Source organism: Ammospiza caudacuta, chromosome 6 (assembly GCF_027887145.1).
Source record: "Ammospiza caudacuta isolate bAmmCau1 chromosome 6, bAmmCau1.pri, whole genome shotgun sequence".
Lineage (NCBI taxonomy): Eukaryota > Metazoa > Chordata > Aves > Passeriformes > Passerellidae > Ammospiza > Ammospiza caudacuta.
The window spans coordinates 54,410,707-54,437,278 of record NC_080598.1 but is presented as its reverse complement, the minus strand read 5'-3'; the positions used below and the strand labels follow the sequence as shown (position 1 = coordinate 54,437,278).

The 26,572-nt window shown below is 38.4% G+C and overlaps 1 protein-coding gene across 1 annotated transcript in view; it reads left to right on the top strand.

The window, feature by feature from the left end:
• Positions 1 to 4,377: 4,377 nt before the first annotated feature.
• BEGAIN (brain enriched guanylate kinase associated) overlaps positions 4,378 to 26,572 on the top strand; it is a 149,939-nt gene continuing 127,744 nt past the window's right edge. Inside the window, exon 1 of the mRNA XM_058807436.1 lies at positions 4,378 to 5,121. Within this exon, the coding sequence (XP_058663419.1) occupies positions 4,378 to 5,121 (744 nt within the window). The remainder of the gene's footprint in view (positions 5,122 to 26,572) is intronic.

Genomic DNA, 26,572 nt, shown 5'->3' with positions numbered 1-26,572 from the left:
CAGACAACAGTGTTATTATTAATCCAAAATCTTGGAGTCTACCCAGTGACTCTAAAAGGCTCTGGAACCAGACATATTTGCAATTAAAATAAACCTCAATACTGTTTAAAAACCAAATTTATTTTTTTGTTTTAATAATAACTTAAAAGTTTCTTTTGAATCTCAAAATGTAAAAAACCTTTATACATATTTCTTTTTTTTTATTGTAGATAATCTGCTGAAGATATTCTTGTTCATATATCAACATACTTTTAGATACAGAAAAACTTAGTACTAAAATTGTTGAATATTGTCTACTTTGGCCCAAAAATGATCAGATCTTCCAGAGCTCTACACAAAAAAAACTTCTAGTTGTCATAACAACATCATGCAGCAGATACAAGATAGCTTGTACTTGCTTTTAATACAATAAGCAAAAGTTAACATCTCCTGAAGATTAAAAAACAGGGATATTCTTTAAAAGGGAGAGTGGACTTAATTTTTTTCATTTTTAATTCCCACAAAATTCAGCTATTAATTTAGAATCTTCAGTCAATAGCCTGTAGAAATATTCCATTGCATCAAGTCATATTTGGGGGCAACTCTGTTATGCTCCACATTTATACAAAATATGCAGGTTTCTAATAATGTCTTTGTAAAGTGACACTCAGAATATAAAGAAGCCTAAATTTAGAAAAATACTGATGTTTTCCTACGGAACAAGTTTCCTAGACAAATTCCTGGATGCTTCAATCTTGTCGAATGCAATACTAAGTCATTATGAAAGTCCCATTTAAGCTGTGATCTTAACTATCATTCCTTTAAAAGTGTTCCAGATCCAACAGTCAGTTTATACCAGGAAAGGATTAGTGTCATCCTGTTTATGTTTTTATATCAAGACAAAAATAGAAGAACATCTTAGCCATTGCAACACATGAAATTACAAACTGTATCCACTTGTGTCCCTAGAAATGTTTCACTTATGAGCGAGTCTTGATGGTATCTGGAGTTGTCTCCTTGATCAGGGCCACATGATGCAAGATTGGGTATCACAGAAATGCATAGAAAAATACAGTCCTTTCCTAATTTAAAGAATACAGTCCCTTCCTAATTTAAAGTCCAGTTTAGACAAAAGTGCAGGTGCTGATCAAATGTCAACACACTAGACAATGGCAGAGCTGCTGATAACGGACAATCCTATTTACAGTGAAGTCTCAGGTCAGACAGTTTTTGCTTGATTTGCACAGACATATTGTTTTATTCCAACAATGGTGCACTTGATTTGCACAGACTGTTTTATTCCAGCAATGGTGCCCACCATTTCTAGAGTAGGGCAAATTAATGCACAACTTCTTCTCTTAAGACTATTTTAATGTTAATATGACTGGTTTAGAAGAATTTAGTAATCTGGCAAGCATCCACCTAGCTGAGGAATATTGTAGTAATAAATAACAAAAGAATTTGAGCTCTCTGAAGTTATTTATTGCCAGAGTACAGCCCAGACTACTGCAGCAAAGTATTGCTATTCACAGTCCCACCTGCTTGCATTGGAACAGGAAATTCCCTATATCCACAATGTCTTCAAATTTAAATATATAAGGCAAAATAACTTGAACACTTCAAAAAATAAGTCAATTAACATATGGAAAATAAATAATGAACATCAATTATTAAAAAGTTCAAAATATCAAACATTCAGATTTTTAAGCATATTTTGTTTTAGTAGTCAGATTCTTTATTTGTACACATAATGGAAATAATTTCTGCAGGTCTGCTAATCTCTAGAGAATGTTTTGGTTCTCAAGAGAGAACACTGAATAGTTACTGTTACTACAAACTTTGATAGCACCAATCTTGTTCTGACCAAGATTCAAAGTGATTAATGTGAAAAGATCTGTATCATTTAAGTAAGAAGAATTATTTTTCATTTTGCAGCTGTGATAAATTTTTTTCCTAATAACCAGGTATGTCTGTGTCATATGTCTAGAGTTATTAAGCAGAAATCACCTGAAAAAAGAGAAGCAGCAGTATAAGCAGTATGACACCCACAAATGTTATGTACCTTACCTAAATTACTATAACCATTTATCTATGTCTATACCTATACCTATACATATATTTTACTGCTATGCAAATAAAATCTCTCTGAACAAAGGAGCTCTTTTCTGACAATAAAAGAGAATTATATGATCCATTTTTATTGGCTGTAACACAGACCTTTTAAATTCATACCTCAAAATTTGCACATAAGCAACGGATAGCTGAATTTATGCTTGTAGTTAACATAGCTTTATTCATATACAAAGGAGCCCAATCTCTCATGAACATAAAAGCTCTTGTCCAAGTAGGTACAAGTCATTACAGGTTCTGGCACAACAGTGAGGCTTTCTCTGTTTCTGAAGCAGGCATTATTAATAAAGTCCATTAAAACTGCAGAACTCACACTTTGCCAAGCTCTAATCGATCTGGAAGGCAAAAGACCTAAGATGGATTAGCATAGATCCTATGTATTTCAGAATCCTGCTTGCTTCAAGAGCTACATTAAGTTCGTACAAGTCTGTATTGGACATACTGAAAAATCCTGAATTCTGGCTTTGCAAGGAGAGTAGTGTTGTATTGTTCCCTGACTGCACTGAAAAGGTCATGAAAATCTTTTTGTTGAAATTGAAAGCATTTGCCAGCCCTTTAAAGTGTTAGCATTCGCATTCAAGTGAGAGAGGCATAAATTCATCTAAAACAAGACAGTGTGAGCAAGATTTATGCATTTTTATCCGCATTATCTCTGTGATCAGGATAATGTTTGTAGTATGCAATGGAATGGCACAGTCCCATAGAAATATGGAAGCATTTCAAAAAGTAATTCCACTAAAAGCAATTGATTTCTGATGTGTTAAAAGGATCTTCATGTTCCCCTGTTATTTGCAAAATTAATGTACTTACTATGTTAATTTGAGAGATTTGCAACACTTCAGCAGCTTTTATGAACTATGATTTAAATGAGTGTTGGAATTACCAAAGTGGAGACAATAAATTCTACGCAGTAAGTAAAGTGCCTTGTAATGAGGGACCTAAATGTCTGCTTCAAGAGCACATGTAACTACATTTCAGCTCAAGCTGCTGTTGACCTGTCAGCTGTGCATGATATTTTTAAATGTGCTCTTGTGTTTAAGGGAGGTCACTCAGTTTTCTGCTTGTGAGTCTCTTCTCTTTCTCCACTTGCTGCATTTGACAGTGATGTAAGCAGAGTATGAATCCAACCACACAAAAAGAGGTAAATCACTTCCTTTCACCCTTATGCTAAAGTAAGGAGATGCAAAAAAACCAAAAAGCACTCTTTCAAATTTATCATTCAGCCATTGCTCCGGTCATTTCCTGTGGCAGCACACCATTGGGACACTACAAATATCCACACTGATTACAAAGTCAGACTATAGTCTTTAATCTCACTTAAACTGTTCCTTAGGTTCCTGAATATACAAACCAAACACAGAAATTCTTCACTTCACAGTTCAGACTTGCCTGTCTATAAAGACAGTGAAAAATGAGAAGAACTTCATGTACAAGGTACTGAAAGAATTTATCTTTACTACTCCAAGCTCATTGACAATGTTGAAATATTGTACCTTGCTTTGGATCCTAACCTTTAAAAATTATTTTAGAATTAAAGTTATGGCAAAAAACAAGCAGGTAGAAAGTGCGAATCATGTTTGGTTTGCTTTTCTAGCAGATCTAGCAGATTTGTCACTAACTTTTTTAATAGAACAGCAAACACTAGTAGCATTAGAACAATATAGCATGACCTTCTCTACTATTGGATTTTAAAAAGCCCTGAAACAGAACCAACCCAGACTTTACTTAGTGAGAATTGATCTACATCATGGTAGTTTGATTTCCAGTTCAACAAACAGGGATATATCATATGTTGCTTTGGGTCAATGAAAGCCCATGCTCATCCACTGAACACTCAATACCCTGGAAAATTTGCATGTCCTATAGATTCTGTTCATTAGTATGGTTAATTAAAATGATGAGAATTTGCTATTGAATTAATGATGAAACATATTCATGATTTGGGGTGTATATGGGACAAAAAAAAAATGTGGTGGGTGCATTGTTATGCTTTCCAAAGACATGCCTTTTGTCTTAAAAGTTAGAGGGGGATTTATGGGAATCCCCCTTTCAGTGCCCCTATTTGACACACAGACACGAAAGTAAATGGAGCTGCTGTCGAAAGGCTCCATTTCCCCAGTTAAGCCAGAGGGTGCTGTGCCTGGAAGACCAGCCAAGCAAGAGGGGGGTGGCAGGGTGAATGAAGAAAGAGCATGCAGTGCATGCACCGCTGCACGTGCACCAGGAGCAGGAACCGATGCAGAGAGGAGCCTCTCTGGAGAGTTGACAATGAACAGTTACTCAAAACGCTGCAGCTCCAGCGAGGACAGCTTTGAGTTACAGGGCAGCACAAGGTCAGAAGCTAAAAGCTTTGTTAAAAGCAAAAATAAGGATGAAGGCTATCGACCCCATCGATCAAAGCACTGTCAGAAAGGGGGTGAAAAAACTCACGGACTGGAACACTCTTCCCTGTATCCAGCAGAAGTGGGAAACACAAGCCAAAAGCTGCAGAGGCAGAAGAAGACCCACAAGAAAAGCAGTTCCTCTACATCTGACTTGAGCTTGGTGAGTCAAGGATCATCAAGTTCATTGTCTGTTGTGGAAGAAAAAATAGAAGCTAAACTCAAATTCTCTCAATTTATTAATGAAGTTACTTTCAGAGTGCTTGATCCCATGAGCCTGAGGGCATACCGAGCTGCTAAACTGAAAAATGCTTTGCCATCCAGTGTGAGAAGCCTAGATGATTTTCATATTAAGAGAAAGTCACCTGAAAACTGGAAAGAAAATGTTCTAGATGGGAAGACCAATGAAGAAGTAGACTTAGAGACTCTGAGAAGTGACGATCTCGCGGCTGGAGCACGACCACACAAATTAGAGAAATCGTTGTCCCTGGATACAAGTCCCTCTCTCAGGTCATTTGATAATGGTGTCTCATACAGAACAAGACCTGGCTTGCCAGTAGAAATTATGATTTCTCAAAGCAAAGGAATGCCAACCACAAAATCTGCATCTCTTCCTAGAAGTACAAGCATGGTGAGCTCTCTCAAATATTTTTTTGGGGTGATGTATGACAAGGATTTACGCTTTAGCATGACTATTAGAAAAGCGTTTCTATCTTCCTGGGTGGGTTCTTACCATGTAAACAAATTTTTCTCCAGGGTGGGAACAAAGAGGGAATGTTTATTTTTAGTAGCTCAAGGAACCAGCTGTAGAAGGTATGGGAGGAAGGAAAAGCAGAATAAAACACCCTACAAATCCTTTTAGTTTGATTTCTGGAAGATGGCTTTACAAGATCAAACAAGAGGGTTATTCCTGCCCTGCAATGAAGCATGTGTATAGCCAGGTCAGCTTGATATCAGCAGCCAAGGCACCTTCAGAAAAGAGTGAAGAGAGCACTATGGCAGACCATTCAGGTATTCAAGGTCACTAGTTTAGAACTTGCTCAGGTATCTCTACACCAAACAAGAATGCTCAGTTATTGTGTTTAAGTACTACTGAGGGCTCTGACATCCCAAGAGTGTTGCTAATGTTTGTGTGTCTGAAATTAATACATAACAGTTAATACATTTATACATATCACTTTATAATTTCTATTTTGATGTGCTAAAAGCAACCCAAGCAACCACAAAAGCTTAAGAAATGAAAAAAAAAAATACAAAAAAAAAAAAAAAAAAAAAAAAAAAAAACACAACAAAAAAAAAAGGCTGAAGCTTTCTTCTACAGTCTGGTAAAAATATTTATATTTTTAATTTTTTCTTATGAGATTCTTTCTTTGGATGAGAAAGAGGTATTTATGCCTGTGAAGGAGAGCAAAGGGAAATTGTTGTTTGCTAGCATGGCACAGTATGGAACCCTGAACTGCCAAACCTTGCACTGATATAATATGTTAGTATGTCTCCAGAGTAGTATTTGCAATTCCACTAAAACAATAAAGGTCCAGGAACTATTGCTTAAGACTATACACATGTACTCAGATGTTGCTAAACTGGGAGCTATTACAACTGCATTATTCTTTAAAAAGTCTATTCAAGTTTAAAAACAAAGAAACAAAAAGTTATTTTATTTCACAGAGGACTGCTGCAAATAGGAAAATATCCTGGTCTTAAGAATTTTATTCAAATTTCAGCAAACTGAGCTTAAGATTTTATGTCCTTGGATGTTTTGATTGCCACTATCAAAGATATCTGGAGGGAGAAGAAGTGAAAGGTAATGAAACAGAGAGAATTTGCACGCTGTCTTGTGTCACAGCTCCACAATGAAAGCTGTCCTACCAAGGGCTGAAGAGGCTTCAGTCTGAGCCCATGGCAGGATATGCTGTTTTCAAATTTCAATTAAGCATCTGTCAGAACAACTTTTCCAGTGGACTTAATTACATGTACAGATTGAAACTTCCAACCGATTGAGTGCTGACTGACTGAGCACTGCCAGTGCTCTGTAATTCCACACAGTTAGTGTAGGCATCAGCCTGCTCCAGCTGAAGCATCACTCTGCTCTAAGCCTCATCATTTAAATTAAACACAGTAGTTACCTGACATTTTACCTCAACAAACAATGCCTCCAACTGCAGAGCTCAACATGAGAAAATAAAGGAGTGGCAGGGCAAAATATAAGAGCAAAACATGTTCAGCCTCATCTAGAGATTTATGTCTCCTACATGCAAAAACTTTGACTTCAGTGTAATTTATTTAGTGCCAAGTCCTCACCTGAAGCATGCCTAGCAAGGAGTAAAAGGATAACTGTATAGCCTTGGGTTTCATTATTGTAAAGACACTTTAAAAGTTCTTGGTTATGTAATGTTCATTTGAATGCTCATAGAGAACATTGCTTAACTGTTCCATGTTTTAGTTGCCAAGTTATTACTGGTGTGCAGAAGATAATCTCTGAAAGAAATTATAAGATTACATTGATTTAAATATAAAAACTGGATAGCAGAGGTATAAGTACATATCCTGAAGAGCATGAAAGAACATGCCTGAAAGTTTGAGATTAAAAAAGCTGCACCTAATAAAAAAAAGTGTGACTCAGAAGATGAATGCTGTGACATTGCCTCCTGTCTATTATATTTTCTGAAGACCCCTGAGGTGTCCAAAACTGCCTCTCTGCTACTGTTGATTGGATCCAGACCCACTAACATGATTTTCAACTTTTAGACTTCTCAGAACTAGTCAAAATGTTCCATTTCTGCAGGAAGTGTTTACTGGTTTGCAAACAAAGGCTGCTGAAATGAAATCTCACAAAAAACCCAACAGTCACTGTAGAGTTATGCAGAGGAATTTCTGAACAGCTAAGAAAAAAAAAATATGCTTCATTGTGTGACTGAAGTTAAAGGGAATTGTGATAGGTAGAAAGCAATTCCAAAATACAATGGATATGACCTTGGTGTGGTCTAAATATTTTAGTAACCTAGCCAGCAGGATGAAATAATTTTTCTATGTATTGATCTAAATTTGAGGTCACTGGACAAACAAGCAGGAAAGGAAAATGATAAATTAAATGAACGCAAACCTCTGAATCCACACCAATGTAGTGGAAGGTGTGCAACTCGGGACTATGTCATACTTCCAGACTGAAATGATATGACCAGTTCAGTGGGCTGAAAAATGCAGGAAATGTCTGAAAAGGGTTGGACACAATGGAAAGTTTCTAAGAGGAAAGGAAAGCTTGTCAGAGTCTGTCAAAGGACAGATCAATACAGAGAGAAATGTGGATGGATCCAAACAATACGTATATTTTTCTTAGGGTATGTTTCAAAGAAAACCAGGTATGAAAGGCCTGTGTCTTTTAATACATATTTTATCTCAAATACATTTGTTCCAAGTAACCAGTACCTTCAGGAAAGCTTTATATACCACTATTACTGTTCCAGGAAGAAAATACAGGTTAAAATTTAATTCTTAAATAATCATACAGGAGTGTGACATCAGACCTGTGTAATTCTGCAGCACCTTGGGATTTGAATCAACCTGAAAATTACACCTCAGTAACTTCAGGAATACATGAATGAGGATCAAATTTCCAGCTATGTCTCATCTTTACACACCTGCTTTTTACCTACACAAGGAACCATATAACTCAACATTAGACACTGACTTTTCTTGGTCATTGGAAATCAATTTCTTTCTTAGAAAAGCTTTATCTTTCCATCTTACATTTAACTGCCAGTAGTACATATTCTGTGTGCAAGAGGACTTAGAAATAATTTTTGACCTCACCATTGCAAATATATGTATACATAACCTCAGGAATTGCACATTTCTCATCTCAGAACATTTCTTTTTATCACACAAAATAAATACAAGCAAACCTGATCAAAACAAATGATGTACTAATCTGCAGAGGCTGTCTTAGAAAACAAACTTGGGTTGGGATAATGTGATTTCTACATTTTAGAAGTTAAGATCACATACTGTAAACTAAGACGGAATAAGGCTGGTGGTGAGAGGCAGAAACTTGGCCATGCTTCACATGAATTTGCCATGCCTTTGGAGCCATATACTCCTCATAATCCTCCTAATCATTCCCTAGACACCCCAATATATTTGGATCACAGAATATTCTGCGTTGGAAGGGATCCACAAGGATTATCAGGTCCAGCTCTTGAGTGAAGACTCACACAGGGATCAAACCTGTAACCTTGGCATTATTAGCACCAGGCTCTGGCTAACTGAGCTAAGAATGTTAAGGAGTGGGAGGGACCTCAAAGGCCATCTAGTCCCAGTTACCCCCACCTTGGGCAGGGAAACCTTCCACTAACCCACATTGCTCAAGACCTTGCCCAACCAGGCCTTGAACGCTGCCAGGGTTGAGGCATTGAGAGCCCCCCTGGGCAACCTGTTCCAGTGTCTCACCACCCTCACAGTGAAGAAGTTGTTCCTAATATCTAAAATAAATTTCCACTCTCTTGGTTTGTACCTTGTATTCCTTGTACTATCACTGCAATTCACAATGAGTCCCTCTCCAGCTTTCCTGTAGCCCCTTCAGTTGCTGTAAGGTTGCTGTGAGCTCTCCATGCAACCTTCTCTTCTCCAGGCTAAACTGCCCCAGTTTCCCCAGCCTGTCTTTGTAGAAAAAGGTGCTCCAGTCCTTTTTTCATCTTCATGGCCCCCTCTGGACTTGCTCCAACAGTTCTGTTTCCTTGTTATGGGCACGCCAGAGCTGGATGCAGCACTCTGGTGGGGTCCCACAAGGGCAGAACAGAGGAGCAGAATCCCCTCCTTGACCTGCTGCCCACACTCCTCTGGCTGCAGCTCAGGACACAGTTGTTCTTCTGGGCTGTGAGCACACTTTGCCACTCATATTGAGTTTTTACCAACCATCACTCCCAAATCTTTCTCACAGGGCTGCTCTCAATCAGTTCTCTGCCCAGGCTGCAAGTGTGCCTGGGATTGCTCTGATCCAGATGTAGGACCTTGCATTTCACTTTGCTGAATTTAAAGTCTGAGAATAATTTACTGGGCCTGCAGAGCTGCCCCAGTGAAGACAGATGCAATGGCAATTGCTTATTTCCTAGACATCACCTGGTTCAGGCTGGTGCTTCATGGTGCTGTCATACTCCCTCCTGTGGGATTTAGTCTCAAGGGCCAAACTTTGACCCCATATAGGCAATTCAATTCCCCACTGTAGCCTTAGCAAAACCAGCTGAAAACAAAGTATTCATTCTTACTGTGATTTAAAGCAATGTATGGCCCTAAAGGATTCAATTTCTATAGCCCTTGAGACAGAAGGGGGCAATTGCCTGCTACAAAGGATGACATCCTTATAAAATGCAGATGAATGAAGAACAAGGTAGAATAACACCCTTTTTCATTCCTCTTACAAGAAGTCATTATGACAATAGCTATTGTAAAGAAGAAATATAACCAGTGTAGATGTTTATATAGGATATTGAGAAGATTCAAAGATTCATGTTTAATCCAGGTAGGCTGCTTAATTCCTAAGGAACCCTGTAGGTAGCCACTGAAGCACAGTGTCACAGACATTAACACAAATAAGGAAAATTTTATTAATTTCTGCTCTACTACTATTTGTTGTCCACGAGGATTCCTACTGATCATTGTAGGCTCTCTTGCAAGACAATTGTCTGAGCATAGGGATGTTTTCCTGAAGGTGCACAAGCACCTTTAGAAATCACAGCCTCAAACACCTGAACTTCACAGGCATGAATGTGTTTGGGCCATTCTCTTAAGAGTTGAAGTCAAAGATCCTTGTGGTTCCCTTCCAACTCAGAATACTCTGTGAAAACTAGGAAATCTTTAAGAATAGAGGAAGGCTGTCACGCAAAAGCTGTGGTAGAATTCCACAGCAGTAGAAAATGCCACCAATCTCCCATTCTAAAGGAAATTTTCTAGGGCAGTTTCTAGGTTCTCATTTTCTAGGGCACCTGAGTACTAACAGAATCTTGCTGAAAGAGCAGACAAGATTTTGTTGCTCTAGGTCACAGCTCTTTTATACAAGGTTTTGAGTCCTCTTTCAGCCCTTCCAGCCTGCCACCATGATATAAAAATAGGCATTTGCTTTGTTCTTGGATGAATACCAAATCTTTCATTTCTATTTACAGTACAGTGATGTTTACAAGTAAGATTTGGGTTTAAATGCATTATAATGGAAAGTATATATTGTTTCAGTGACTCATGCATCCAACATGCTAAAAAATAAATAGCAAGAGGTGGGACCAGAAAGAAAGGGTAATGAGGTTCTTTACCCAGGTCAGTGATCAAGCCAGCAGCCAAACACCTGAAAAGTATTCCAGTGTCCTACTTTCTGGTCTGTTCCTGCTCTTCCAGACATGTGGGTCAATGTAGAACTACCCTCAATAACTGATATGGTGAAGCTGTGGTATCTCTAGATTATCAGAGGAAAGTAAGAAAGTGAACTACATCAGTTGCTTCAATTCTTTAGCATGATATCTACATGCCATAGCATATAATTAGGACCCTTTATGAGTCTCATACAGCAGTGGAAAATGTCATATGGCCACCTTTCCTGACATCCTGGCCTCTTTCTTGCCATGGTATTCCCCATGACACTGCACAGTTTGTTCCCCTCTGCTTTGCAAATTGGAGGTGACCATCAGGTCATCAGTAGCCTAAATCTTTTTTGTCAAGATGGGTATTAAAATAGATGGTTTAATTCCTTTAACATAATCTTGATTGAAAGAAGATGGTGGTCACTTCTTTTCACCATTCAGAGATACCAGGCAAATACAACAATTTTAAGACTTACTAGTTTAAACTCATTATTATATGAAATGAGCATAGCCACTGAATTGCCAGCAACATACACCCTAACAACTTCCCTCTGTTATTTTTCCTGCATCTGCAGATTCCTGAAAACAGTCCTTGTGTCTGGCAATACTGAAAAAGAATCTCAGGTCCTAACAATTGCATGTGGGTGTGGAAAGCCAAATACTAAATCTTTAATTATCTGGGGCTGCTGTTCCTTGGTACTTCCAAGGATTTCTATTGCATCATTATAACCTCTCTCCTCTGATACCAACACTGTTTTCCTGTACACCACTATTATGAAATGATCACTCTGGGTATAGTAGTAATGAGTAGTATTGCAAAAGTATACACCAGTGTGTACACCTGGAGCTTCCAGGGTAGGTAAATTAGCTTTATAACACTGCATAAGTGTTAGGCAGCCAAATAGTCTAAGCTATAAAATCTGATGGCCAAAGGAAATGGTAGTACCTTCTGAGCTCATTTTATCTGAAATCAAAGACAAATCTAATTTTCCACTAATCAAGGTATCTCAAATATATCTTCTCAATCTCTGAGAAGACTTAGCCATGTTAGGCTTGAAGCATGAAGTAGTATTAGTTGTACCAGCAGCAGCCAAGCTGGGGCAAGGTATAGCTCAGCAAAGACTAACAGTCCAAGTATTTAACCAGCTTCACCAGTTAAGTGCAGAGTGCTGGATCCTCTCTCTAATTTCCTCTTTTTTTCCATGATATTTATGGTTTGGTCACAGGATGTGGAAGCTAAGCAGGCCACGTGCAATTTCATCCACAGCTAACACCTCCTGTCCCGGCGCTGACTCCTTTTCCCAGGGCTGAGGAGCGCAGCAGCCCTGTGCTGTAGGAGAGATCAGCAGAATGTTTTTAGAGCAGCAGATGTGACATCGTTTCACAAGCAACAGAACGAGCAGATGGTGCTTGGAGAGTTCTCCTTGCCTGCTCCAAAACACCTCCGTGGGGTCACTCATGGAGCCTTGGTCTCGTCGAGCACTGCACAAAGCGACAGCGCTCCCAGGATGACGCACGTGGTCATTTACAGCTTCCCAGCTCATCAAATACAAATTAGATCAAAATCTTCCTCACAGAGCACAGACATCTACAAGGCAGTGCTCAAAAGAATAAGCTATTTATTCAAGACAGGCTAAAATAGACAGTCTGAGCTGCTTCCCAAAAACAAGAATGTGTTTTCAATGACATTAAGTGTTTCACCATGAAGTTTTTTATAGTTAGGGGTTTTAATTCAGTTGTCCTCCCCTTTCTGCCCTCTCACCCCCCTTTTTTAGAGAAGGAAAGCAGCAAGTGAGTCAGGAGGGAGATATTTGTATGAAGGAAAAAAAAACCCCAATATTGCAATGGTGAATTCCTGCACAGGATTCAGAGCTCCAACCAGAAAACAAAATCATTTTCCAGCAAAAGCTGCTATTTGCCTTCAGAGGGGCAATTATTCAGACAGAGAAAAATCTGAGCCCATGCAGTTCACATTGATTTTGGTATCTTTTGGCACATGTAATAGGAAAGCAAAATTTGCAATCAGAAATATTTTGTGTTCTTTTCCCAGTGATTTTTTGTTAACATGACTTTTCCCCTTCCTTTGAGTTTGAAAAACACTCCTCAATTGTACTCTTTATCTTTGGATGCCTTTAGAAAGAAATGGTACTTTCAGAATAGTGGAAGCTACAACAGCCTTAGGACAATTATCATAAGCAGAAATGCCTGAAAACTGCAAAGCCAGGCAAGGGAAGGTGAAAGAGGTTGAAAAGATTAATTGATCTCTCTTCTCTGGTCCAGCTTTGGTCTACAAGTGTTATTTATGACAAAGATTTTAAAGGTGCTTCAACTCATTTTTCATTTATTCCTTCATCCAGCAGACTGTGTTTGCCATATTTGCAAAATGTGGGGTTTTGCCCTGCCATAGCATGGCTGTGGTAGATCATAAAAGCAAAGACCTGGGTGTGTGCTGACTCTCTCACACAGCCACGTGCAATACTTAAGCATTTTCCTGGTCCACATAGTGAAAATCTCTGAACTCTTCCAAGAAAAGATTAAAGTGCAAGGCACTGCCCAGAGCCAGAGGTTGCTCTGATTTCATTTTCAGTTGTTAGGGACTGAGATTTTTCCCAGTCATGGAAAGGTTTTCAGCTCTATTAAAATTCTGCTCAGTGATGTACTGCATGCAATTAATAGAAACATAGATGTAACTTTGCTCCAGCACTCCCACTGTGTTCTAACATCTAACTGGAGTAAAATAAAAGTTTACTTATTAATATGAACCCACCACAGCAAGCATTTTGGGGAAAGAAAAGAGGGAATCAGAATTACATTAATCTGCCAAAGCTGCATTTGCAGCACTCTGTTTCCTCTGTAGGCTTGGTAAGCCATGGGTTTTAGTCTCCCATCAGAAAACATCATATTAAAACTTTGATCCCAACAAATTCAAAGAACAGAAACTTTTATGAATTATGGGGTAGTTGAAAAGGATTTTATACTAAATGTGGGTCCTATAAATTATGCCTAGCTGCCCCAACAGCATGACTCATGTCTCAGAATATCAGGAAGTTTTGGTTTTGACCTCAGGTCAGATAAGGAGAAGAAGGACCCATATGGGAATCTATTTTATATTTATAAAATATATTTTTTTTTTCACAAAGCTGAAAAATATGGTATTTTCACAGACTAGCAGAAGCATTTGTTTCAACCACTTCCTCTTTGCAAAGCAGCTTAAATTTGACCTTCTTAGATGAAACTCTTCAGTGCCAGGAGGTTTAGGTGACAGGAAAAGACATCTTGTGGATAAGGAAGAAGTAGATGCCATAAATCTTGAGTTTAAAACATGATATTCTCAAAATTAAGCTGGGAAGATAAGGGAGGAAATATTAAAAGGTAGAGGAAAAACTGATTGGAAAATCTTATTGAGAGATAAGTTCATGATCCTTAGTTGTGACCAGGGTCTCAGGGGTACCAAAACTATTTGTTATTAGCAAGCAGTGCCTTTCTTTTGAGATACCATTGCTTTCTATCAACAGAGAGTAAATAAAACATGCAATTCTGCTTCTTTATCTGAGCTGGAAACTACAGTCATGTGTTTTTGCCCCTGTGTAATACTCTTGAGAGGATGCTTTTGAAATTCCAAAAATGCTGATTTCCCAAAAGTAAGCAGCTACTTATCAAGTTAAAGAAACCTTTCCTGTATAGAAATTCACTCTTAGTTGAAAAGCCTTCAAATAAATGGGGTTTTTTTTTTCTGTGTCACCCTTATTCAGTACCTAGAATGGACAAAAATTGTTTAAGGATCCCACTGTCTCCATGTCTCACTGCTGTGTATCTACATCCAACTTCTTTTCCTTTTTCACTACCAAAAGGGAATTTCCAATCTTCTTCAGAAATTAACATTGAAAAAACCCAAGGGAGCTGGATACACCAGTGTTGGAGCACCTCTTGCTGAACAACTCTCTCCTAGACTGTAGTCTGCAGAGCCTTCTCTTGTGACACTGTTGGCCAACAGCTCTCAATTTCTGACACTAAATTCAATACCTGCAAAGACAAACTAAAATTATTCAAATCACATCTGTATCTGTTGAGCTTATGAGCTGTTTGCATTAATATTTGATGTTAGCTGAGCAAGAATGATCAGGGATATGGCAGTCTCAGCCCTCTGCTCCCTGCTTGGATAGAGAGACTATTTTAAACAAAAGAGAATGAGGAATAAATACCAGGCCTACTCACTTGCTCTCTTAAAAATGAAGAGATATTTCCCCCAAAGAGCAGCTATTCCCTGGATAACTGTAGTAAAAAACCCCGCTGTGTGAGCATGGCTAAAATGAGCAGCTATTGAGGATTCCAAAGCTGGTTCACAAGCACTTATTTCTCCAGCAGCCAGCCAGACCTTGGCTCGGCTTGCGATGCTGCGCGGTGCTGCGAGCGCACGGAGAGCACCAGGCACATCCTATTTCTGGAGACTCAGGGCTGATTCACAGCCTTGCCAGGGGAAAGCTGGGAGTGCTGGTAAGAGAGCAGGATGTTCAGAGGAGCAGCAGTCAGAGGCTGGAGGGCATGAGCAGAACTTGGTGACGCTGGAAGGTGCCCAGGGCACGGGGCTGGAGCTGCCCCCGGCTGACCCAGCAGAGCCAGGGGAGCCCCAGCCCCACAATGGGATGCCAAGGGAGCAGAGATGGAGGCAGCGCTGTGCCAAGAGCTTCCATCCTGACACTCCCACCCAGCCAATCCCCAAGCAGCAGTAGAAGATAAAATATTGCCCAGTTATCATAAGGAGGAAACAGAACGACCATATTGCAACCCATGCAAAACCGGAGTTACTCATGGAGTAACAAATCGCTAACAAAATCTTCCTAAAATTTACTTCATAAGTGCCCACATTCACCAGCAAAATGCAGAAAAGACCCTTCTTTTTCCCTGGATAAACCTGTCTTCTCTTGCTTCCTTCTGTGATGTTGTAGTAAAACAAAATGGAAGCTAAACCAGTCAGCAGTTCCGTGAGGGAAGTGTACAGTCCATTGTAATCAATGCAGTTAATTAAAAATACAATTAAAACAGAATCAGTCATGAGAATTGGAACACAATAAATAATTAAAACAAAATTAGTTTGGCTCTTTTGTTGAGCCACTCAGTCCCCATTTAAAAGTAAATGGCTTTTTAGTTCATTGATAGCTACAAAAGCAGACCTCTGCAGCCCCACGTTCTTCCAGTGTTAAGGTGGAAATGTGTAAAGTCTTCTCCCCTTCCTCTTTCTCTACACACCTTCCACAACCAATCTGCCATTCAACTCCCAGTGCTGCAAAATCAGGAGCTGGTCTGAGGAGCTGCAAATACAGAGCAGAAAAGCAGCATATGGTAGTAGAAAATAACAAAAAGCCTGTTAATTATTCCAACCAAACATGAAACATTTCCCTACAGCAGGAGGGAAGCTGTTGGCAAATTATTATTTATGCGTTTATTTATGTTGGAAATAGGCAAGGGCAGAAAGAAGTGAGACTGTTCCACTCACAAGCTACTGGCAGCTTTTTTGTGTCATATTGCTCATAATCGTTCTGGAGTGTAGAAACTAACATTGCAGGAAGCAACCTAGGAAGGAAAGAGGCTTTGTTCTTCAACCACCAGGCCTTCAGAACATGTGTTGGGTACTAACATAATGCTAATGTTTCATTTCTGAGCTCAGGTCTGCAGGAATTCCTTTTACAGGTGATTGCATCTCTCACTGATATTACCCCTGCAGTGTTGCAGCTCTATAAATTGTGTATTGACAGCTCTGGTTGGTTTCCTGCTTTTCTTGTATTTGCATTCATTCACATCTTAAATGTTCCTTCCTTCCTTGAAGGAAATAAATCTCTCCTCCATGTTGGGAAATGTGAGTAACAAAGAGTGGGATGCTGAGAAGAAAGTTTCAGCTTTCACTTTCCCATTGCATAAGCTTTCAAGTTCTTCCAGTTGAGAAGGAAGAAACAAATGAACCTTCCTGGCTGAGTCACTATTTAATAACGCAATAATTAACTAAACATCATGACAAGCAGGCATTAAGTATTTTCTACTCCTAATGAACTTCCATCATCAGAAGAAAAACAAGAGGTAACTCTTCTAGTAACTCAGTTATTTTAGTACCCCTGATCAATATCTTGATTTTTACATTTCTCAAAGTTATGAAGCCTAATAGCTATAATAAATATTAGTATGTGTCCTTTAAGCTACAATGGAATTTTATGTAGGTGCATATGTACTGCTGTAATTTGTAGGATGAACTGGCTAACAAATGTCTTTTAAATCCTTACTTTCTGTGGAACAACAATTGTTAACACCACAGCTGTTCCAATGATTGTTACTTATTCTGCCAACAATTATTTTCCAGATAAACATTGTGGTAAAGTGTAGGTAAATTTAGATACAGATTTATAGGGAATAAAATTGGCTTTTCTTACAATTGTCTCCACTGCTTTATTGCGTAACTTTGGGTAAGGGTCAAATTTGGCAGTTCCTAAGTTTCTCCAGCTGCAAAATAAAAATAACTCTTAATCAGTTTGTTTAGTGTTTCAAGATCCTCTCATAAAATGGATGTGTTGCAAAAACATCTTTAGAAAAATGAGGAATCCTTATTCTAATATATGCTGGAAATTTTTCCTAGCCCCCTGTAGTACTTATCAAATCTATGATATTTAGGAGTGTTTCTGTTCTTGCTATTCTGAAGTGTTTATGCCTTGCTTTGGTTTTTGTTAAAAACTTTTAAGATGTGGCCTGCAACTGAAAACATGGGATCTTTTCCTATTATAATAGATAATTATACAGATAATTAAATAGATTATGATGAGTAAATAATTAAATTACATTATGATGAGTGTTAGAATATCATATAATCTTTCTATCTGAGAGAAAACAACTAAGAAGTGAAAGAGGCTCCCCATGGAAGTGGACACAGCACTGAGCCCATCAAAGTGTTTGGACAATGTTCTCAGGCCCCTCGTGTGATCTTTGGGGTGTCCTGTGCAGGGCCAGGAGTGGGACTCGATGACCCTGATGGGTCCACTCCAACTCAGGATAGGCTATGAACATTTGGGCAATCTGGCCAACAAGGTGAAGGTCTGGCATTGCTTCAATCCCTCTCGAGGCACTGAGGGACAACAGAATCTTGTGCTTACTGCCCTAATACTCTAAGCCATGAATATATGTTTATTTCATTCCTCAGTTTTCTAAAATTATTTATAGTGGGCGGTCCTTTTCCAGCGGGCAGTTTTGCATGCCTCATACCCAGGTCAACTTAATTAGACACACACTCACCAAAAGAATTACCTGTTTCTACAAATGACTCTACACTTTCTTTTTTTTCACTAGAGCACATAGATTGACACTGAATTGTGTCACTAATACCTTTTTATTATTTCACACAGCATAGTTCATGAACCTCCTAGTCATAACAGAATTTTGCTTGTTGAAAGAAAATTTCTGTATTGCAGTTGATAATTTTTGCTCCAGACCAGTAAGACTGATTATTTCCAAAGTTACTTACACCCTATTATCACATAACCTCATTATTTTTCTTCCAGATTAAGCCATAAACTCTGTAAACCTTAGTAATAGCACTAATGTGTTTTCTAGGGAAATTCCTTGAGCATCAGGTATAACAGGTTTCTCTAACAAAGAGTTGGATGTGTAAAACTAAATCTGCTATGCTGTCTTCCTTGGTCTTTTTAAGGGCATCAAAATCGATGAACATATTAACGCCTTTGTGTGCCATCTAAATTTATCTCCCTGAAGAAATTATTCTTTTGTACTTATGTAGTTCCAGTTGGGATGAATGCAGCAAAACTAAAATAGAATCATAAAACCATGGGATCAACAAAGTTGGAAGAGACCTTTAAGATCATCCAGTCCAACCATTAACTCGTCACTGGCCCTGTAACCCCTAAACCACTAAACCACATCACCCAGCACCATACCCAGATATCTCTGGAACCCCTCCAGGGATGGGAACTCTCCAAACTTCCTGGGCAACCTATTCCTATTAATATATTTAAGTAGGTCCATGGAGAATGTCAATGCACTGTCAACCCCTGAAAACTTTGATCTATGTAGAATGACTGCATGTCACGGCAAATGTTACTGTCTTGTCTCAGGTTTGTCCTGTCTTCCAGCAGCCAGTGCCTTTTCTGCCAGACAGAACTGGCAGGACTTGCAGCCTGCAAAGCTGCCGCGGTTCAGACTTAGTTCAGTTGCAGACTTTCTATATTTGCGCTTTCCTTTTATAGCTCAGAACTAAAAATATCTTACATTTCTATGTCAAGTACAGCACTCAAACCCCTGTAATGCAGCTTTGCAGTTAAATTACCGTGTCTGGATTAACTGTAAACTATTAATTTAAGTTGAAGTGCAGCAGAACTTGTTACTGTGAGAAATAAATCTACCTTTTTATTATCTTGCTTTCCACTGTCATCTATTGCCTTCACAGATGATAGGTGCACCATTAAAATATTTTCCCGTTGTCATCTGTATTTCCCCAAATACCTGATCTAGCAGGCCTTTTTCACAGCTCTGCTTCTCTTTAATATTTCTGCAATTTTATTTACCACTGGTGCAATGGGCTGTTGCACGTTCACCTTGGGCTTACAGCTCTTCAAATAAATTCTTTTTATTCAGTGATGCATTTCTACCTCTCTCCATTAAAATACATTACAAGTTAACTGACAGCCTGTTTAAAACTGACTGTTTTATATTAATGCTTTACCTCTCAAAATATTAAAAGAGAACTCAGGGAAAAAAAAAAAAACCCAAGTGCTCAAAGAACTATAGCTTTTTGTGCACTTCTGACATAAAAGCCTGAAATTATCTATTGCTGGGTTTTATTTATTTGTGAAAAAGTGTGATTTAAGAATTATGACAAATACTGCAAGTAGGAAGTCTAATGATACATGTGCTGTTATTATCAATGTATTATGCATTATAGCCACTGTGGAACTATTCATTACTGGGATGTGAAGTCAAAGGCAAAGCAGTCGGGCTTGAGAACCTAATCTTGCAAACAGTGTGAGGGAGTGTGCTTCCTGATGTGCCAGGCAATGAAACAAACAGGCAGGAGAATACTCACTTGTGCTTGGAGTCACCGCTTGTCCTCATTCTTGGGATGTATTCCCAAACTGGATGAGATGTGTGTGACAGGTATTGCTTGGAGGTGAGAGGGGGTATCTCTGGGATTGATTCCCAGGACAAAAATGGTGATGTTTCTCTGGAATCTCATCACTCCTCAGCTGGTCAGCCTGGCAGCCAAGCAAACTTCCAGTGCCCAGTAATCCTGATTCTGTACCATTTGAGACTTTGGTTTGTATTCCCTCTACTACCATTGTCCTGTCAATCTTTTAATGGAAGGAAAACAATTCACAGCTGCCCAGTGCAAAGGAAGTACAATGTGCTTCAGTCAAGTCCCCAGTCTTAGCAGCAAGGACCAAAGGACACCCCCAAAAGAAGGCATTGCACAGTCCTCTCAGAGCCTGAGTCTCAGCTTATGATGCTAAATAATTGCAACAGCTGATTTCTCAGTTTGAGTCTTGCATAATCACAGCAGGTTGGAAGGAAATAATTAGACTGGGTTTTTTTCAAAGTTCTATAAAGTGCCATCACTGTGATAAGAAATACTGTAATGTTGCCATCCTTATAAGCAGTGTCAACTTCACAGTCTGGCCAAAGTTCCCCAAAGGACTGATGAATTTAAAAGAACAGCTGTAACAGTCTTTTACAGATATTTGATTTAATATGACATGATGCTTTCTTTTGAAAAATGTATGGAGCTATACTATGGCAATAAAACACTTTTACAGTGCATACAAAACAGACTAACTACTCTTCAGAGAGTTGTTTCAAAGGAAATCAACTTACAAGAATCTGAAATATCAAGTCTAAGAGTATTAAGCCTTTTTATTGGTGATTGCAAGGAAAATCTTTCATGATTAATTCTTGGTTAATGCAAACATTCATAGTGTGATAAACAATTATTATCAGGACAGAGTGATCTCACTTCTAACTTAATGAAAGAACATTTAAATAGTCAATGATAAAATTATTTATCCATGTGTAGGAAACTAAGATCATACTTGGAGACCATAAAATAGAGGCTACTGGGGATTGAGGAGTTCTGTTTAGCTGAAAAGAATCTAACATAACCTTGGACTTGAAACTTAAATGGGATGGAACTTTAAAGAGGTATATTCACCTCTGTGCACAGAGTAAAGCAAGATCAGGCTTAGAAAGACTGAAAAACTTCCAGGCTTTTGAAGAAAGACACAATTATCCCGTGACTGAAGAAATTCATGTGTGTGGAAATGGATTCAAAGAATATATGCTCCATGGCTATTCCAGACCAGAGGCAAGGCTGACTGGTGTGTAATTCTCCAATTTTTCCTTCTCAGAGGCTTTTTAAAGTCATAAAAGATTACATATGCCACATTTGGTAGGTCCCAAGGAAATGTGCACCAGCTGAATGAAGTCAGGAATGACTAAAAGAGAAGCAAAATTTTTGTCATTCAAAACAACCTAGGAAAAAGAAACTTTAAGGCTAAATGTTCAAAGACATTAATAAAAGTTAAAGGCTAAATATAAAGGCGACTGCTGAGTCATACTTTAGCAATAATGTAGGACAAGGAGATGAAAAGTGAAGGGAAAACCCTTAAAGATGCATAAACTTATTCAGAAAAATCAGTAGACAAAAGATTTCAAGGAGAACTAACAGACCCGGAAGAAGATAGGGCACAAGACAAAGTTCAATACTGACAATCCAAGTGTGCCTGCTGACAAGAAGTTTAAATTTATTGTGGAGGAAAAGACAGGAACAAAAAAACCCTCATGGAAAACCCAGTAGTAAGATCTGCTCAACACTGCTGTAGTTAAAACACTACACAGGCAGGAAAAAATTTAATTTTTCGGACCATATAACTATGGTCTAGAAAATAATTCTGATCATCACCTTGCCAACAACAATCAGAAAGAAAGCTTGTAGGAAAGATGAACTAAAATTTAAAAGACTCCTTTAGGAAGAGACAGCAAAAAGAGCACATTATCTTCAGGAGAAACATATATGGAACCATGGTTAGAAAAATGATTGTCAGGTGCTCCATTTTCTGCTTTCATAATGCAAGAATGAAAGATTTAAATGACACAGAAAGGCAATAAGATCAAAACTGATCAAAAGTGATTTTTAAATAGAGTAAGTTGCATGTGGAGCTTATTGTCACAAAACAACTTGAAGGCCTGAAAAGATCAATAGGAATCAGAGTGAAGTCAGACATTCGTCTGAAAGTATATAAATCCCCAGGCAGCAAGGCATAATCCAAATTCTATCTGGCAGGAATTTGAAAGTTAGTGCCTACTTATCAGTTCTTCCCCAATCACTCACTATGTCACTTCATGCATTTTCTTGTGAAACATTAGAGGTAGGACTTTTAGTTTATATGCTACAATACTTGGAACATTGAATTCCAAAGTGCAACTCTGGAGATCATTGATGTGGAAAACTAGGAGAGAGGGGAGTGTTTAGGCCATCACCAAGCTAAATTCAACTGTATACAGTGGTAGAAAAATATGGAAGGATATAAATCCATGCCACATGTTTTTGCAGCGTTATTCTAACTTTCATAAGGATATATGCAATGTTTGCAGAACAAGAGAAATTCTGTTGGCCAACTGATACCAATACCTGGGGAAAGAAAGCAACAACAATGAAGACTCTTTGTGTTTAACATTTGTTTCTCCCAAATAAAGTTTCAATGATGTCATGGCTTTTCTCTTTGCTTTTCAGAAATGTACCAACCGGTGTAATAAAAAGTATGAATGCTCCCTATAAAACTTTACTGGCTCATTTCATGTGTGTCAGTTATTGCTCTAAAGAGGAAAAAAAAGCAGCTTTTCTTTTTGAAATAATGACCTGGCAGCACGAAATATTTCTTTCAGAGGGTTCATTTGGCTTTGTAGGCATGGCCTCGGTGCTAGACTGGCCTCACTGCAGCCTTAAAGAGGAGATGATCCCAGCAGCCCTTTCCTAGTGATGTCTGAAGTACAGGCTTCCAGGCAAATCCCTGCCATTCCCTTTGGTCTAAGAGAGAGAAGCATGATGTCATCTTCTCACTGATAAATACTAATACCAAACTTAAAGTTAAAGAGAATTCTCTATGTTAGAGGAATATGCCTGTTGGAGGGAATTCTGGAAACAGTTGCATCAAACAGCAAAAATCACACAGGAGATCGAGGCAGAATTTCAGTCTGTAAATTTAGATCCTTTCCCAGTTGTAAAAGATATCATAGGAAGGGCTTTCTTTGGTTGGCTCTGACATTTTCCTACAGTGTTTGTGAAAATGTCTCTTGGTAAGTTGACTTAAAAAATGTCATAATATTATATACCAAAATTTTTCTGCTAAGCCTTATCTTTTCCATTTGCTCCTAGATATTCTAGATATGTTCTTTTTAACTCTTCCCTAATTTAGTTAATTATCTCACTCCCTTTTATTTTATGCTTCATATAATTTTTTTGCTTCAATGGATTCTGTATTCTGCCACACTGGGGATAATCCTTTCTCTGGTTCTCTTACTTGAGTTCCTCATGTTTTCACTGTTTGAAGGAGAAATGTACAGCTGTATGAGATGACAATTCTCTATTCTGAAGTTCTCCCTGTGGCTTTTTTCTGTTTTGTCCACTCAGAAAGCTATTTGCCCCTACATATCTTGTAGGTGTTTATATGCTTTACTCTTTATCGATCTGCCTATCCCTGATTAATGTCTCAGGCAGATTCTCAGCCCTAAAATTCCTCTACTTCACTACAAAGCATTTGGCAGATGCATAGCCTCCCTTTGTTTATTTCTGGACAAGGGCTATTATTTTACAGCTTTATATTCACAATGGTATTGTAACACCAAAGACCACTACCAACATAAATGTGCCTTCAGTTTAATTTATACCTAATTTAATGCCCCATTTCCTTACCATAGTAAGGCACTAGAGTTTTAAAGATATGATACTGCCTGTGGGTTTTTTTTTTTAAATGAGTCCATCTCCTTTTGCTTCTGAAGATTTCACAGTCCTTTGTTCTTTTTCTCTCCTTGTTATATTGTGAAACTTTGTTTACAATCTTTGTTTTACTTGTATCAATGTAGAGATGGTAAGGCACAAATCCATCTCCTGGATAGTCCCATTGTCACTCAAAGAATGAAGCAAAAAGCAAGATTTGTGAAACTAGATGAAGTCTTGAACCACAGCTACATCTTCCCTCTTTGATACAAAAAATCAATTTAAATGCAAAATAAAACCTTTGACAGATACAAAATATATTTCAGTTTATAGAGCTTAACTAGTTGAATCTTTACTAGTTGTATTATCCTTGTCTTTTTCATGTAATCAGTGCAGTAATAATACAGCTTTCCAAACTGAAATAAAATTATGATTGTAATTGTCACTGTATGATTGTGACATAAATATACAGGAAGAAACAATGATATTTGTGGTGCTGGTAAAATGCAAATTGTAGGATAGATGGAGACTTAAACCCTAAACCTCCATATGTGAGTGCAATTATTTATCTTGGTGATAGTAGGGTTTGAGAAGCTTAATGGAAAGGAAATCTGAAGTAGATGAAAGAATTGAATCAAGGTTTCTAACAAGGTTTCTTCGCTGCTTGAATCACAATCTCCCTTTTTAGCTGACTTCTTAAAAGTCACTTTGTCTTCATTTAACCTTGACTGGGAAGCCAGCATGTGGTGACAGTATTTATAAAGCACTATTCATTAACTTATTAGGGTCACGTTTAGATGCTTGTTCCTCCAAGCCTGTGCAATATCCTTGAGTCTTTGCAAGACTGTTCTTGTTCATCCCATTTGTCCTTCTGATGCCCAAACCTGCCATTCTCCTACAGCAGTGATGGGAGTTCAAACTTTGCCCAGCCCCTTTGAAATAATGACAGCTAAATAAAACCCACCCTCAAAACAGCAGTTCTGCTGCCAGTGGAGCAAAATCCTCTCTTTTTCCATTTGTAGCTATCCAGAAGTATTTTTTAAATAATTAAGAGGGACACTGTGGCTGAAGTCACTTTGGTGAGGCTCTGCTCAGTCTCTTCCACTGACACTTAGTAAGGGAGAACCTTCCCTGGCCCATATTGAAAGCATTTCTTCTACAAACACTCAGTGTTTGGTGACTTTCTGTTGACCTCCTGAGACAGAGAGCGGTTCTGTAACATCTCTGCAGGTTGGGAGAAGTGAGAACCTCTGCTCCCCAACTCTTTGTCAGGAGTTCATCAGAGCACCATTAGCCTAGCAAAGCACTGGAAGACACAATTTCAAAGGAATAATACTTCTCTTACAAATTTATTTAGTGCAACATGACAAGTTTGCAGGTGTATGCTGTCATTATTTGATACCTCTCCATTCTTCTTCTCTCTATAGACTTTTGATAGGCTCTCCTTACATTTCAGCCCCTTTTTATAATCTCAACAGCAGCCACCTGGGATGTGAATAGGTGGCTGACTGACCTTGGTCAATAGCACTGCTTGACATATGGTCTGTGGCTCAGAAATAATATGGGGTCACAAAAGAGTACAGTTTGCCTAATCTGTCTGCCTTATAACAAGAATTCAAACTTGGGGACAAGGTGTACTATGGTGCTAAACAGCGATGCAGGCATAAAGAAACAAACTCTTGTTGAGTAGAGAAAAAAGGTATTTCTTTACAGTCAGGAAACTCCATCATCATTCTTTGCTAGTTAAGGGGTAGGATAAAAATAGAGGAAGAGTAGGATAAAAATAGCAATACATTGTCTAACTATTTTAGGCCTGTTTACAATCTTCATTTTTTGCTTATAATCTCACTTATAAATAAATAAAGGTTGTAAAAAGCTTTCCTTTGGGACCATTGCAGTAATCATCTGAGTGGCTGTATCCATAGAGAGCACACACCAGTGAACTCACAGAAAGAAATTTACTTGCCCTTGCAATAACTTCTAAAAAAATTCTTAATATCATAGCTCCATACAAGGGCACAATCAGATATCTGCAATATTTCTTAGCAGTTTAAGAAATCTGTAAGATCTAGAAATACCTGCTTACAACTCCTCAAAAGAGGGCCATAGCCCTCAGTGACAGAGAACTTCATTACCTGGAGATTCCCCCTCCACTTTGCTGCAGCTTTACTCACTGATTGCATGCATAGAAATTAGTGGCAGCTCTTTTCAGTATGCTACAAATAGAAATGCTTTCAACAGAAGGAAAGTTCCCTTCTTCTTGCACTCAAGAGCTCAGGCAGGGCTGCTCTGGAGGAGACAGACACGACACTGCCTCTCAAATGCTTCACTTCTGTTCTGTCACCTCTTTTTTCTCCCTAAAATAAGCCAAGCAGATATTGTGACCACAAATGGTCAGTTATTCTTTGCCTGTAAGAGGAATAAGGAAAAGCCATTTTTATCTTTGTGAAGCCTCTATAATGAGCATAATAAAGACAAAACTAATGAGATTCTTTCGCATTTAAACAATAATCAGTAGAAATGGATGAGAAATGCTGTACATTGTCTAACTATCTCCACTGCCCTACAGAGAGTTAGCATGCATGTGTTCTTTATAGCTCAGCTCCATATGGGAAGATAAATTTTTGCTAATTCTGAGATTCCTGAGAAGCTATTTCATGCAGTTCTTTGTTTAAATCTTTTGTCTCTTCAGAAAGGCATGGTTGAGGGGGGACAAAAAACCATTTGTGAACTCTCCTTATTTTTCAGAAATAGGAATT